A 16,578-nucleotide genomic window follows, 5' to 3' on the forward strand; every position below is an offset into this window, starting at 1 on the left:
GGGGAATGTGGTATTACAAGTAAGCAGAATATGGACAGTGTTGATTAATTTCTTACGAAGGCTGATCACAAAGTTTGACCTAACATGATTTGCGCGGAAATTCTCCTTTTTCCCCGCAAATAGAAGGTATTGGTTACGCGTTACAGTTTTTAGAAACGGTTAATTAATTAAAACTATTTTAAAGGTTACTATACTTTGAAACGTTCTAAATTATACATGTGAAATTAGTGTTAATTATTAATATTACAATTTATAAGTAGAAAATTTTTTGTAGTGGAGTACAAAGTGGTTCACAGTACCTAGAAGTATAGCGTTATGTGTTTGACATATCGAAACGTCGTTTTTATTCAATAGGTTCGAGTAGAAAAATCTCCTATGATCGATTTTCAATTTCAAATTCTAAATTATATCCATTTTGAGAGATTATGTAAAGAAATTCCTTTTATAATACTCATTTATAATTGATAGCAGGCGTGGAGAGGCTATAGATTTCCATTCTTTGTTTTTGTTACTCTATATACTCCAGAAACGAGTAAAATTTTCATCGAGATAAAATATTTTGAGTAACAAACAAAAGACAAACAACTCAATAAGGAATTACTATGTATACAATAATCGTTAAGTCGTATAAAGATCACAAATAAATCATTATATTAAATGTAGATCATCTTTTTAAATAAATATATAAAGGATCTTTCAAACAAGGCTTTGAGATCTTGTTTTGAATGTCAAAATACGTCTATCACCACAGCCATAGTGGATACATTAAACGACATCATTTTTTACGTTCAATTAAAATCATGTTACATCCGACACTCAAGTAAAATTTTATATATTCCATACCACCTGTATTTTTATCAAATAGTAAATCGTGAAGCACTTTTTGGAAAACCCTTTATAAAACAAATCATTAGTGATGTTAAAAGCCGAGATCCTTAATATTATGGTATGTGTTTTTCAGTATATTTCGTAAGAGAAACAAAGAAAGAATTGTTACAAATAGTCGTCAATCTACTTTTAAACTGAATCTTATTACTACAATTAAAACACCAAGAGAAAAACATATTATTCTAACCTTGGAATGCGATCGATTTAATCATACTTTTAAATACAGGTGTGCATTGCAGGAAGTTGGTTTGATTTTAACCGCGCGACATGTTTCTGCGTAGAATGTTTCGAAATTCTCAGTGAAAGAATAAATTCCTTCACGTAATACTACGAAAAAACATAATAATATCTAGCGCAGACAGATAATATAATGTAACGTAATCAACAGAACCGATGAAATCGTTACGGGGGCAAGTAACACATACATAATTCTGTGCTGTAATGCGTCTAGTCGCAAAGCGTTATTCGACTACTATAAAATCATCGTAACTTCTATACATGATCGCTGCAACGGCTTTGCGTAATAAGTTCTCCTGTTAAACTTCGGCGAGCTTCAATTGCCAATGGTTTTCGTTTTCGATATTCGGACTCCGAAAATCAACGAAAACTTTTTTTCCACTAGATGATTTTAAGGGAATTCTCAATTTATCGTCTTAAAAAATGGGCAATCTTTGAGATCGTCGTTGCAAACTTTACATTTGCACGGGACTATTTTAAGGGAATCTCCTATTTATCGTTTCAAAAAGTGGGTCACCTTCGAAAATCAAATGGTAGTTCCACTGAAATTATTCCTTTCTACTTGGTTTCATTATGAACAAGGATGTTCGTTTTGTTTCGTTTGATTTTTGGAGCAAAGTTGCTGGCTTTTTTTTATGAAGTGACAATTACTATTGTTATTAATCTAATAGCGAATCTGCAAATGTAGAAATAAATGAAGCATGTATTATCATATCTAGTTGTAGGAACAAATGAAATGTATGTTTTTATATTTATATGTAATAATGAATGGAATAGATATAATCATTTAAATAGAAGTAATAAATGAACGAAATACATGCATATATTAACATCTAAATTTAGTAATAAATGAAATGCATATATTCATATCTAGTGTAAATATAACCATAAATAAAGTCAATGCATACGTTCGTGTGTACTGATGTATATAGTTAATTGATTCACATTTTGATAAAATTGTTAATAAAATAATAATAATGAAATACTACCAACTATAATCAGTAAGTTCGATTATATTCATCGAACTCTAAATTGCTTGAAGCAGGTAAAAAATATTAAGAATGTAGTACTACAATACCTAACTAGTTCCTAATTTGATTACAAAACAGAAATTCCTTTATTAACTAATAACTGGGATATTCGTTTCCCCTTTAATAAATTGCATAGACACGTTCAGCTTTATTTATTGGAGACTCAGTTGTTACTTCAACTATTGCACTTCGCACTAAGCTCTCTGATCACATAGATGCACCTTGCACATTGCATATTTTTACATTGTCTTCGACTTGCCAAGAACGAATGTATCAGTAATGTCTAATATCTCTCCAACGGTTCGTTAACAATGTAAAGCTTCTCACACAGTACTCAGTGGCTTTTGAATACCATAATAGGTTTGGAAACTCGAGGATACAGATGTTCATAGCGGACGAGGTGGCGTATTAAATGAAAAGATTCTAAGGATCCTTCGTTGCCACCTGACACTCTTGTGTGCTTGCACAAGTATACTCCTGTTGTAAATAGGATAAATTGATTATTCGCAAGCCCATACAATTCGGTACAATTATGATGCCATGACAATGCATTGTTCGATTTATTGTTGCTACAGCCTAAATATGTAATCATATTTATTTATAGTACAGTTTAACTGCCCTTGATGAGAGTTTGAACAGACGTTTTATTATTAATTACTTATTGTCATCGAGTTTGAATGAATCTTTTCAAGCTTGCTATACATACTACGAAGACTTTAGGGTCGCTTTTATTAATACAAATTAATTGAGTGTTACGTTGCCGTTTCTGAAATTTCCTTATTTCCTTATTCCAATATAAAACCTCGGCTACGCAGCCGCCTCCTCCGGCTCGTAACAATTTCTGAAAATAACAAATGTCACACAAACAATTGATCTCTGTTTAAGCATTTCTTGTAACACTTGCTGTTACAGAAATATGTTAAATAATATTGCAAATAGTCTTGCATTAATGTAATATAGAAGTATTAATTGATTTACATTTTGATAAAGTTGTCAATAAAATAATAATAATGAAATACTACTAACTATAATCAGTAAGTTCAATTATATTCAACGAACTCCAAATTGCTTGAAGCAGGTAAAAAATATTCTCTGTGGTAAAAAAAAAGTTCAGGTTCTAGGATGTTATTAAACGTATTGCAACAGATTTAATACAAAATTGATTACAAGTGATGTTTATAGTAATATAAAAAAAAAATGTAGAATATATTTTTATTAGTAGTAAATGTAGCTGCTCCTTTTTTGTTGATGTCTTTGAACATAATGAATTGTAAAAAAAATACTTGAGAAGGATTTTTATTTCATAACATTTTTCACTTTAAGTTTTGATATGCATAACATAGAAATTTCTATTCGAAATAAATGTGAAATTTTAACTAAATTAGAATTCATAGAATTGATTAGAAATTAAAGTTTATTCAAAGTTGTGATCGTTTTATGTTTGATATATTAATAAAAGTGAAAGTAGCTGTTCCTTTCTTGGTGATGTCTTCGAACATATAGTGAATTGAAATATACTGAAAATTGTATACTGTTTTTTTTTTTTAAGTCATAAAATCACGTGTATAAATATTTCCGCCAATGCAAGTTTTGCCTATCTGTGCTCCTTTCCAGCATCGATATTCTGTGTCTCTATTGTTGAGCGAACTATAGGGAAGTATTTATGATCCGCCGATGCGACGATAGGGGATGTCGTCCACAAGACATAATCTGTCAGACGCAGGCTTGATGACGTTTATATAATCACGTGGTTAAATTGTTGTACTGTTGTCAGTACGCTTATTACGTAAGTAGAATTCACCAGCATTCTCGAGAGAGGCATGAAAATGCGTGGTTTAACCATGCGGTATCGTTTCGTTGCTCGTATGCTCCTACTTGTTTTGAATGTTTAAAATGGTTTCAAATAAAACGTTCTAGGCAAATAATTGCGAGTAAACGTACTCTAAACAAAGGTTGAAATTTATTTAATTTTTATCTTGAACCTGTAGCTTTAGACACATCTACCAAACAATTGTAGAATAATTGTCATTATTTGTTTACAATTGTATTATGTAATCTTGATGATAGATTAGAATTATGAAAAACTGTAAACAATTACGTTAGGTAATACTTAATGTATACTTTTTTGGTGTAAGATTTAACACTATATTTTTGAGTCCATATAAACTGTAATTACTTGTTTCAAATTAGTTTGTTTTAGTTTTTTATTTTATTGCCATGAGTAACTTTTATGGGTTTTTACATTTGTTCCCTTTCCTTACATTATATCCCCTTTTCCTTATCTTGTATTCTTATAATCTAGAATCATTGGTTTAGTTGTTTTAATATTTCATTAGTTTTTAAATATTTTATTTGTATGATTACAGAATTGTCATACAACTGTCTTAACATCCTTCAAAATATTTCTGTTCTTTCTTAAGAATCTTAGGTTATTTTAGGTTACGGTTAGTCTATCTCCTCGACCTCTACTATTCCATCTGTTTCAATCTCATTGCCTTTCTCTTTCTTCTTTCTTACTATTTTCTCAAAATCGGCTATGTATGCGCACGATTCTACTACCGGCTTCCCTTCAGACACTTGTTTATCCTCTCCTCTAGGTTTCAAATTATTATATCGTTAAGATTGTGTGGAATATTAGATAGTTTATCTTTAACACTTTTGAATATTTTAATGAGCTTCTACTGATTGTGAATCGCACCACAAAGAATATGAAGAAATATGAATTGTTCATTTAGTTTTTACCATCTTTGAATATCAAACAAAAATAGTTTAAAAACAATGTAAAAAAAATTTAGACTTATGAATGATTGCTTCAAACCATTCTTACATAAATTCTTATGTTACAGTGTTTGAAAAAATTATAAATAAGTCTTAACCCTTAAATACCTGGATTACTGTTTAGATTTAGAATTAAAATTTTAATTTTAGATTCTCCGTTTGTACAATTTTATAACTTGGTCTATAGTTTTGTCTTCGGCATAAACTTTCTTTTCTTTTCAACAAAATATTTTTATATCGAAATCTCTTTTTTTTCTACGATCTTCTGCAAAATAAATGAACCGATGTAGTGTGTAGTCTTTGTTAATATCGATTTACAATTACATTGAATTTTTTGATGCAACGATGAATGAAAATCACGATATTTAAAAAATTGTTAATAGATTCTTCTCGTCCCATACATCATCCTTCACGTTTAATTGAAAATATGTACACTCATTCTAAATAACAAAATAAGGTGTATTCCACACTACTTGTGTTTGATTAAAAAACGAAACACCAAAGCACTTTTTTAAAAAACGGCTTAAGTATTAAGTATTCAATCTTGATGTTAAATGTAATACCTTGTGCAATGTACTTTAAAAATTTATAATTACGAAGGACTGTGAACAGATACGCTAGATAGTATGTTACGTGAAATTTACCATTGTCAAATTTAGCATTACGTTTCCCCAGCCTATATAAAAGTCAGAAACGGAGACAAGATCGTTTATACCTTGTACAATTTACTTCCCTGTTGATTTATCACCTTGCGCGTACTTCTTAATTTAATGTCTCGCGCATCTGAACGCGAGAAGCACTCGCCGTATTTCTTTTACGTCTGAGCGAACAATTCGGCGCTTAATTAACAAGTTATCGGGCCAATTATAAAAATGTACAATGGCCCGAAGGAAGGATATTCGCCAATTTGCTTCACGATCACTCGATGAACGATGCGAACACCGAAGCTTCGTAAACACCTTGTTTCTTTTACGCAATGTCTTTTAGTGTCACGCAAAATAATTTTCAAACATGAGGAAGAAACACGTATAGTCGGACTATTATTGCATGTCCTATTTATATCATTTTGTGGATAGATTTTAATTCTATTGCAGGTTGTAGTTGTATTGTTAATTCTGTTGTATTTATTTAATCGGATTTATTTATAAAATGAAGAACATACGTAAGTCGATACATTCTCATGCAACAATATATCTTTCCTTGCAAAAACCGCTGGCTAATACGTATTTCATATTTCAACGTCGCGCCATTTAAACCGAACATAATATCGGGCTTCAATTTTTGCGTGGTCGACAACATTCTGTGAAATAACCTCTAAACAATATTTATACGATACTGAAAGCTATACTATTTTACACAATAATTGTCATTAATATTATATTGTTTGTATAAAACAGAAAGAAACTATAAAATACTAAATACATACATATATATAGTACATATTCGGAAGAACAGATATAGGTTTGACTGGCGTTTCTTAAACATAAATAAAAAATAAATTTTTAAATAAGCAAAACAACATCGAATCATTGAATTTTTTTCAACAGAAGCATCAACTAATATTAATTACAATCAGAGTTTTTGTACAAGTGTTTTGAACCAAATTATCAAATTATTTTTGGAAATTGATGAAAATCCCACATCATATATGGTTCTTCTTCGAAGATATGGTCTAATTGTAAATTTTGCTTGCAGATAATTGGGTCATGCTGCCAGATGAGGGGACAGGGCGAAGGACTCGGAGAAGATTTCAGGGTACGATTATTTCTTTTTATAATTTTTGTACCAATTTGATATCCCATTAGTTTACTGGTGTAGTAAATGGGAGAAAGCTTATTGCGTACTCTTTCTAATAAGAGCTACTTGTATTAAAGCAAAATAAAAGAAAACAATCCTTTCACTATTTTATAGTGCTATTAGAAGATATTCGTATATCAACATTTAATTCTGTCTCACGCGCTACTTAATTTTATAATAATTATTGTTACCAGTGTAAATAAACTGTATAATATTACGGCCCCTTTGTTCGCTAAAGAATTTATTGTGTAATAGCAACCTACAAGAATTTAGCACAATTTTACAAGTGCATGTCTATAATGAAATATAATTTATAATTTTACCTTCGTGATATTTCTTTCAGCAGGTTTATACCGAAGGTAATGTAATTAAAACCAGGATATTCTACCTTAATATTCTACGTTATCAAAATTGTGCAATAAATAAATATAATTTTTTGTTTACTTATGTTAAGGTGGCGTTTCATACACGATTACCTAAAAATATAAAGTGCATAAGTAAAGTAATTAAATTATAAGATTTATGAATTTAATGTATATGCTCGATATTTCAGGTAATTGTTACTCGAATTAGCAGTTTTTTGAGGTAGTAAGAATAATTTATATATGCATTACATGAATCTTATTTATTCAATTGAATTTATTAAACAATCTACTGATTTTATTTAGGTTAATGATTTAATTTAAAGATAACGAAATTCACAGTATTTGTGTACTCTATATTCCAGATAATCGATTTAGCAGTTTCTTGTGGCAGTAAAAACAATTCATACATTCATTATATGAATCACATTTATTCAATTGGATTTATTAAAAATAAAACTACTAATATGATTTAGGTTAGTGATTAAATTTAAAGATTGTAAGATGCACAATGTTTGACTGCGGTTAAAGATGAATAGACACGTTTACTTAATTTAACGTTTACTCGTTATAGAAGCATAATTGAGGGACAAAAGAATATACTTCCAGGGGCAACAGCTTTTTCCGGGCGGGGATTGTATTACAAGAGGTTGACCAGTGTTATCTTACCAATCAACGCGTGGAACAGAATTCCGGAAACTCTGGTCACTCAAGAATCTGAGAAAATAATTTACACCTTGATACCTCGGTAGTAATTGAAGCATGTTGATATTCAATGTCGAAAAGCATCCAGTTGAAAGAGCGAAGTGCAAATATACCGAAAATAATCTTGAAAATGAATCGAACGATGAACTGAAAAAAAATCACTTAATGCTCTTTAAGACATACCTAAAATATTCTCAAAGTTAAACAAAAATTGAATTATTACATATCTGTAAAAACAAATCCTGAAAAGCGGTTAATATTTGGTCTCTCAACGTGGATTCCCCTTAAAGTTCGTAAACATTCATCGTCAGCTGATTAAGGCTAATAAACACAAATTGATTCAATAAGAAGCTGTACTGTCCAGGTTTAACAAACAATCTTTGACTTATTTCACCCTGATTCGAAACGCTCACTGCTCCATTTCTAATCGACCATCCAGTAGGATCCCGTTCTACTGAACGGGATTGATAAAAACCAAGGCACAGTAAATTCACCAACAGGAAACTGCACCGATTAGCGATGCAATTCTTTATACGTGAGCGCCAACGATCCGCGTTTGTCACATTTGAGGATTATAGCAACGGGCGAAACGTTTCATTTCGATACTTTAACGCCCGCCCGCTGGCTGATGGGAACGCTAACAAAGGTTGAGGATTGTTGTTTGAAGCACACCGTTTCACGGCGAATAATTGGATAAGCGCACAGAGGCAAAGTGCAAAATCACTGTAAATTAATCAGCAAGGCTGATCTCTGGTTACCGAAAAATCACGCTAATGAGTATCCAGGGACGATTTAGAGAAGGGACCGAGGAAGGTCTCCGTGGTCACTTCAAACGTCGATGGCGATCATAAATTGGAGGGGGCAGAGGGGTTTGAGCACGATGGCATTTATGACAACAATTATCGTTGCGTTACAAACAGATCGGCGTGTATGGAATATCGATCGTAATTAGTGCTAATTAATACAGTGTAGTCGACTATCATGGAATCTCAGCGGTAATCGAGGATCAAGAGATTTCATAGATGCCGCACGGTTAAATCTTGGCTGCGTTGTTGTACGTATGCGCGAGATTGAACTTGGTGTAAGGCGATCTTGTTTTGTTTGAGGAAACATGTTTGGTGTATGATAGCATTCTAATAGATTTTCAGAGGGTGATTTGATAGTTCTTTTTTTTAATAAAATACACGATATGGAATTTATCCTAATTGTATAATTTATATATTAAGTGTAGAAATTAATTATGTGCCTTTATATTCAATCATTTATAACGCTAGTTTGAGTAGAAGTATTTGTAATAAATACAATCTGATTTCTATAATAATGAAACTATATCTATAGTATTATTATATTGTAATATTATTATATTGCATAACCTGAATTTGTTTATTATTGTTTATTATTATTCTTCTAACAGATTACAAGTATACTTGATAATTATAATAATTGTAAAAGAATAACATAGGTAAAGTTCTCCCATATTTCCACTTGCTGTAAATGTCTAATCATGATTGATAGAGACTTATGAAAACTCCATCTTTAAAAAAAAAAACGACAGATTACAAGTACTTGATAATTATATAAATTGTAGAATAACACAAGTAAAGTTTTCCTAATTTCCACTTGCTATGCTTGTCTAATCATGATTAATGGATGCTTATAAAAACACCACGATTCCAAGAAAGATGAACTTTCCAATTGCGCGAATATTCATCGCATCACCCAATATACATATGCATACGTAAGTATACAATAGAGCGTTTGTGAAATACTAGAAGAAACTTTTTTCATAAAACATCTACTCTCCCTTCACATATTTTCCATCGAACTCGTTGTGTTTACACGAAGTCTGAACAAGATGTTCGCAAACGTCATTCGGTGTCTTCTTCATTGTATCGGAAATGTTACAGTGAATTCTTTATACATGCACATTTACATTAGATAAAAAAAGGAAAATATTTACGCGAAGAAGTAATACATGTAGTAGAAGTAGTACTTTTAATTTATTTTAATAATACAAACAGAAGACTAAAAATATCCAATTTTAATTTTACTTCTTTTATAAAGCACTGCATTGATTGGGAGTAAGTAATTTTCATTTATTTATTATATATAGCAAAAGGAACAGAAGAATATTATAATTAAATTGTACTTCGAGTTCACGTTTATCTCAAAGAAACATTTTCTAAATTAAAAGAAAAAACGTATACAATAATATTTGAGACATCTGCAACTGAATATTCCGGCATTGATGACTTATTCCTTAACAATTTAAATAAATACAAAATAAACTATTATTTTTATCAGGTTGAAGCTTGGGTTATGTTTATGGATTTATAGTAACGGAGATTAGGTTGAGAACAAACAAAATGGACGTAAATTTTTGTAATACCGAATAATTGTACATTTTGCGAGTTTGAATAATATAATCATAAAAATGAAAAATTACAATTACTTGTTAGACTGAGAGATGAATGTGAACAAATATTTTTATTCAAACTATAGTTATAAACGATTGAATGTAAAGGCACAGAATTCATTTCTACACCTAATATATGTACAACAAAATAAAATATATATATAATTGGGACATTTACCTTTCGCGTTAACGTCAATATCCATTTCCCTAGCTCGTTGCTTTTTAAAGAAACTTGCACGCATTTTATACATTCGATTGACACGTCGATGAATAACGAATTCGTTTCTTCTTTTCCTTATCGAACCTTATACACACACGACGTATAGGTAGCTCGTATTAACCCCTGGCACGTTTCGAACAATTCGCATTTCGCTGGCTTCCTGTGGTAGATATCGCGAAGAAATTCCTTAAAATGGGCACTTTAAAGGTGATAATACTAACTCTGGAGCTCCGTCTATAGGTAGCGATAAGTACAGCACAAGCATGATTTCAAGCATTTTCGAACGTCAGTGTCGAAAGTGAAATATGTGTTTAACGAAAGAATTAATTAATAAACCAAGTCAAAGCTTGTTCAATGGGGTACTTAATAATTTTCGTTGTCATGGTGTGTTCTGATGTAATGATACAATAATTGGTCCAACGTTGTAACTTATTAGAATTGTAGAGAATAATGTAATTCTGGTCTGTATAATTAATACAACGTGAAAAAGTAATTAGAATTTTCATGTTCTCTCACTTTTTAACAAATTTTATTTTCCAGGAAAGAGAATTTAATAGACAATACTTTCTTCTTTTTATTTCTAACTTCCTGTTGTAGTGTACAGGGAAAAACATGAAAAAACTATAAATTGTTAGTGTAAATACCTCGTCCATAAACAAATGTTAAATCAAAAGATAGTTAGAATTAAATCCAAGAAAGTTTAAGAACACTTTAAAAATTTACAAATTAATAAACAGATATTTATTACATTAACTCATTAAAATATTCGTAATCCAAATACAAAAGTATCACAATCTAAAGGACTAAAATTAAAAATAATAATTTCCGTATTACTTCTCTGATTTAATTCTCTTATTTTTAATAGAAAAATAAAATCGTATTCTGCACTGGTAGTTATATTACATCTGCTATAAATAAACCGTCGAGTCATTGCAATAACACTAACTGCATTGTTCCTATATCTTGTTATAAGAAAACTGGCGGGTCATTTTAATAATATCAACTGCATTATTTTTATGTCGTATTCAAATAATTATGTATCATTACTTTGATGTTGTAATGAAATAATTAAGTATCAATTTTCACATGCTTTTTATCCTCGGTTACAGAACGCTACGTCATCGATTGACATATTCTGCTAATACCGTATACGAAAGGGAATAACCCTCGTGTTACCTTATTGGAAGTTTTCCAATGACCCCTTATACCTTCAAGGGGAAGGACTCGCGGGGGTGAGGCCCTCATTGTTCCCGTCCACAGTTTCGTTCGAATTCGAGGCGACAGAATTATAGATGTACTATTATTTAAGCAACTGATATTATATGATGGTTAGCATCCCTTTTTTTATATAACAAAATTCCTTCCTTCCTCTTCCTTCGACTATATTTATTATTCAAACTAATTTATAAAGATAAGTATGAATCTCGTGATTCAATTAATAGTACTGCTTTTACCACCAATCATTCTGTAAATAATTTTTCCTTGATTCTTTGCTGCAAGCGAGTTTTAAGAAAAATTAAGTAAGTGCTTCGTTTGAGATGAAACGGTATGACAGTTCAAGGCCAGAAATTGATTAGACCACTCGATTACATTAATATTTTGTTACGTGAGAAACGTCTTAACGAATTTGGACGAATGTTTAGGGTCATTATCGCGTTGAAATGACCACCCTGTAGATATCTTTTCTTCATCAAAAGGAAGCATATAATTTTGCAAAATGACAATGCATAAATCAGTCCATAGATTCTTCTACATATTCGTATTAACCTTTTCAATCCGACTATTTCTTGTTTGGACTCTATTTGTTCCTCTTTTAGAAATAAATTGTATTAAATTAGGGTTGGCTATAATTTAACAAAAGTTTTTGAAGCGTGTATCTTACCATGATGAATTGTCAGACTGTATTGAATACAAACGACAGCTAGTGACACTTAGATGACCTTAAACAGGGCTGCCATTACATTTTAACCCTTTCGGACTTGGTGTCTACAATTGGGGACACAAAATTTAAAAATTATACTATCGTTTAGGGCGAATGTCCTTATTTCTTTACATGAAGTAAGACCAGTCTTCCTCGAAAACTACACTGTTAGGATTTCTTTTTATTTTTCCATATTAATTTTAATCCAAGTTAACCCTAAAAATAAAATTACATTTATACAAGAAAAAAAATAACTCAGGTTTGAAAGGGTTAAAAACATATCGTCACTATTGAAAAGCTCTGTACTTTGTTTCCCAACTTTTTTCATTTGAATGAAACTTATCTGGTAAGTTAGTTCTCAAGAAAATGTTTGATAGGTATTTTTTTATATCTGACTTTTTCATATCGTTCACATTAAAGGAGCGATAACAGCCCTCAAAGTTAAGGGTGCAAAATATATTTATGGAAATATCTCCGAAATAAAAGGAGATAATTCGAAGCTTTTTTTTTTCTTAATTGTGGATCTTTAAATAGGGAAGTTTTCTGCATAGTAGCTGTGATTTTCACGCGTCGAACGTAGCTTCCACCCTTAAATCGATCGTTGCAGCGTCCTCGTAGACTATTCTAACTCGAACAATCGAAGTCGCAGGAGGCGTTTAAAGCCAATTTTGAGTAGCTCCAACGAGGAGGATACGCGCGAACCTCATTGGTCTCCTCTTCAAGCTTCCCAAGGGGTTAGACCTGCGTATGATGGTCGCGGTACCGCCAACTTCGCATAAGCGGAGAGGTGTAGGACGGCTTTAGTCACTCCCACTTACGCTTGTGACACGAAACCGCGTGGTCTCTCCTCTCGTGTTTAGTTCGTTAAAAATTTACCACAAACAAAGCACGATTTTTCGTGGAACAAACAAAAGAATTTTAACCCTTTGCACTCGAGGCCTTTTTTTCTGGTATCTATCAGCAACTCGAGATGCTTTCTTAGCATTCTATTGCCACGAATGCTGAGTTTGATCAGGTTACCTTTACCTCGCCGACAATCATTTTATCGACACTTCAAATTCCGAAGAAATTAAACCTAAACAAACATTATTGTTGGCCGATTTATTGCGTCAAACTTAATGGTGACCGAGAGTCACGTCTCGAGTGCAAAGGGTTAAATTCATTAGATTGATACTCATCGTCATAGTCCTTATTGATTATGAGCACTTGTGTGTCAAAATTTCTTGACAGCTTTTTTAGATTTCGAAGGATGAATAGACATTAAACGTTGTTGGAAAATTCAAGGTTATTGTCCCACATAATTACTTCTGTAGAGAGGGGGTTTCCCTAGGAATGATATAATAAACTGGTTTCCAAGTTGAAAACTGGTTAAGAAATAATTGCTATTGGTACTTGACCTTAAACATTAATGGAGAGTTTAAGAGTTTTGTCAACTGGAATTTCTTTAAGAATAACCGTAAAAGTTGCGAAGTGTTTAAAAATGTATGCACCATTCGAAGTTTTACAAAATATTTAATTACTTTGACTTTAAACATTAGTAGAACATTAAAGAAAATCACAGATATTACTATTTCATATAAATACTCTTCCGCGAGGACATTTCAAAAATCGCTATTTTTTTGGGTCACTGGAGGGACAAATTGAAGATTGAAATTGAAGATTTAAGTTTCAAGTTTCGACATTTTCTTTCAATACTTTTACTACTGATTTAATATTGATACCCAATCAATCAAAAAATTCTATGCATTCGATATAATTTTAAAAAATCGTTTCAGAGCCGACGTAATAACGGTTCTGTAGAATCGCGACAGTGACCTTTATAGGCTAGAACATTTTCAATGTATTATGTCATCCCACAAGTTCATGTTACTTGTTGTTGTGCTGTTCAACATTGTTCAAATTAATATGTAAGACATACCTTTAAGTATTATGAAGAAGCGTAATCACCTTCTCTTTATACAACCTTCTCCCATTCATCTGTCGTATTACATAATGTAACTTATAAAGCATATAATTCACTGTAATGATACTGGAGCTTATATCAAACTTTAGACTTTGAGGAATATATTTATGTCAAAAATCAAAATTTTATACTATTCTGATGCGTAATAATTTAAATTGCTATCTTAGGCTTCCTTGTTTATCTTCACAAATTGCACCATGTTATACAAAATATGTTCCCCCATTAAAACGTGGAATATGTTTACACATTCTTTTTCCATGTATCACAAGCTCATATTTGTTACACAGCGTGTTCGGTCACTGGTGGTACACGTGAAAAGGGGACGATTCTACATGAAAAAATAAGTCCAAAATATACAATAAAAATTTTTCATGCGAGGGTTTGTTTTCGAGAAAATCGACTTTGAATTTTCGCCGGGTACGGGTGCACTCCATTGTGTCCCGTTATAACGAATCTCACTGTCTATAGCTGTCTCGATGGTTATTAGCTCTGTTTCAGTTTGTTTTTATCGTAACGGAAAATTAAGAACACGTAATGAAATAGAATGCTGAAGTAATCATAAAGTTTATTATTACAGAAATTGCTGAAAATGTTGCCCATTCTGTCGAATACATACTTCTTCTAATTAAATTTCAATCAACGTTTTCTAACGTATTCGATTGTTTTAGATAACAATAGTAAGATAATAAGTAAGAAAACATTTCCGTGGCATTTGAAGTGTTTATCAATATAGCTTCCATCGAGACAATGATCTACAGCGAAATCCGTTATAACGGGACACGATCGAGTGCACCCGTACTCGGTGAAAATTCAAAGTCGATTTTCTCGAAAACGAAGCCTCGCATGAAAAATGTTTATTCTATTTTTACGACTTATTTTTTCATGTAAGACCACCTCCTTTTCGCTTGTACCAACAGTTACCGAACGCTCTATCTATACCTTAATACATGTACCACATTTTACAAATTTTTCGCTCCCATGAATTTATTCTGTGTGATTACACAGATCTAGTGATTACTAGACTGCGGATCTTTATGCATTTATAGGAAACTTGAATGCGCAAGAACCTACAAAATGCAAACAATATGCAAGAATATAAAAGAGATTGAAAGTAAAGTTCATGTTATAACATTTGCAGAATAAAATAAATTCCTATTTAGGTTCAATTTTTGTAGTCACGTTTGCGAACATTTTATTTTGCATAAAGATCCGCAGTCTATTTATAAGTAATCAAAGTAAACTTAGGTATAGTGGTAAGATTCCAGGAATGTATCAATCATTCATAATACTATATACTATGTAATAGCATAATGTCATAAAATAATACTATATAAGAAGTCTATTTTGCAGTTCGCAATCACGATAATTGAAACAGTCATATTACGATTCATTTTCATGAATTTCATTTATCTGGTATTCTACTTTGATGAATATAACTGTTACTAATTATTAAACTATTCGATTACTGTGTTTTACTAGAAATGTGTGTTATATGATACCATAAAGTTTTACCGCAGTCTAGTAATCACTAATAAAGTTTGCCTGGACTTACGATGTCCTCGCAGAAGAGATATCCGATTTCAAAGGGTTAAATAATATCGTTCAAATCGCGAAGCCGCGAAAATCGCAATCTCCCCTAGAAACCGCTTCTTCCTGAATCACAATCTAAAGATTGCGCGAATGTTGAAAGCGTCAAGGAAGTAGCATACGCGAGACGACGAGTTAGTCACTCCCACCTGCGCCGGTGGTCCAGGAGCACGTGGTTGCGTCCGTGGTAATCCGCACCGTCGCAGGATCCTCCATCGGTGTTCCTCCACTTCCACCTCCGGGCCGATCCGCCGCCACCACCACCACTACCACCACCCGCGCTCAGTGTTCGTTGGCCGCTCGGGCGAAGAGTGCGCGTGAGTTGGCAAAGTGGCTCGCTACCACCACTACAACCACCACCACCAACACTCTTACGAACAGTAGCGGCACGGTAAACGCTCGCGAAGGTTGCCGATGCCGTGGTCCTCCTCGTGCATCGTTCGCTCCACGAAGTGGCCGCCTCTTCTTTCGGTAGCACGTGGCCGACTCGACGAACTCGCGACACTCGGCGACGGTCATCCGCGAGCGGCACGACCTCGTCGAAGAGGCACCCTCGAAGCACGAGGGCATCGGCTGAGAGGAGGGAAGGCGAGAGGCCTTCTGCGCTCCTCGAGGATGCCGCCGCTTCCTCGTCGTCGACGACGACGTGGATGTACGCGCTTCTCGGTAAGCC

General features: G+C 32.7%; 1 protein-coding gene and 2 long non-coding RNA genes across 10 annotated transcripts in view; 1 reads left to right on the forward strand and 2 right to left on the reverse strand.

The window, feature by feature from the left end:
* The window catches only part of LOC128888137 (uncharacterized), a 174,271-nt gene extending 158,080 nt beyond the window's left edge, over positions 1–16,191 (reverse strand). Inside the window, exon 1 of the long non-coding RNA XR_008460191.1 lies at positions 16,055–16,191. This is a non-coding gene — a long non-coding RNA (uncharacterized LOC128888137). The remainder of the gene's footprint in view (positions 1–16,054) is intronic.
* The window catches only part of LOC128888004 (protein cycle), a 101,767-nt gene that overhangs the window by 20,949 nt on the left and 64,240 nt on the right, over positions 1–16,578 (forward strand). For 6 of the 8 annotated variants that reach the window (XM_054144572.1, XM_054144580.1, XM_054144577.1 and 3 more), the window contains exon 2: positions 6,630–6,689. Coding sequence is in view for 1 of the 8 variants with exons in the window: in XM_054144576.1 (XP_054000551.1) it covers positions 16,556–16,571 (16 nt within the window). In the remaining 7 variants the exon portion in view is untranslated. Of the gene's footprint in view, positions 1–6,629; positions 6,690–16,305; positions 16,572–16,578 lie in introns of those variants that run through there. The other 2 variants (XM_054144575.1, XM_054144576.1) reach the window with 1 other exon arrangement.
* On the reverse strand, positions 4,413–12,482 carry LOC128888135 (uncharacterized). Its single transcript, XR_008460189.1, has 4 exons — positions 12,317–12,482; positions 11,611–12,244; positions 10,393–10,594; positions 4,413–5,199 (listed from the first exon to the last, which is right to left on the reverse strand). It is a non-coding gene; the product is annotated as an uncharacterized LOC128888135 (long non-coding RNA).

The sequence above is a fragment of the Hylaeus anthracinus genome, unplaced genomic scaffold, assembly GCF_026225885.1.
Source record: "Hylaeus anthracinus isolate JK02 unplaced genomic scaffold, UHH_iyHylAnth1.0_haploid 11989, whole genome shotgun sequence".
Taxonomy (NCBI): domain Eukaryota; kingdom Metazoa; phylum Arthropoda; class Insecta; order Hymenoptera; family Colletidae; genus Hylaeus; species Hylaeus anthracinus.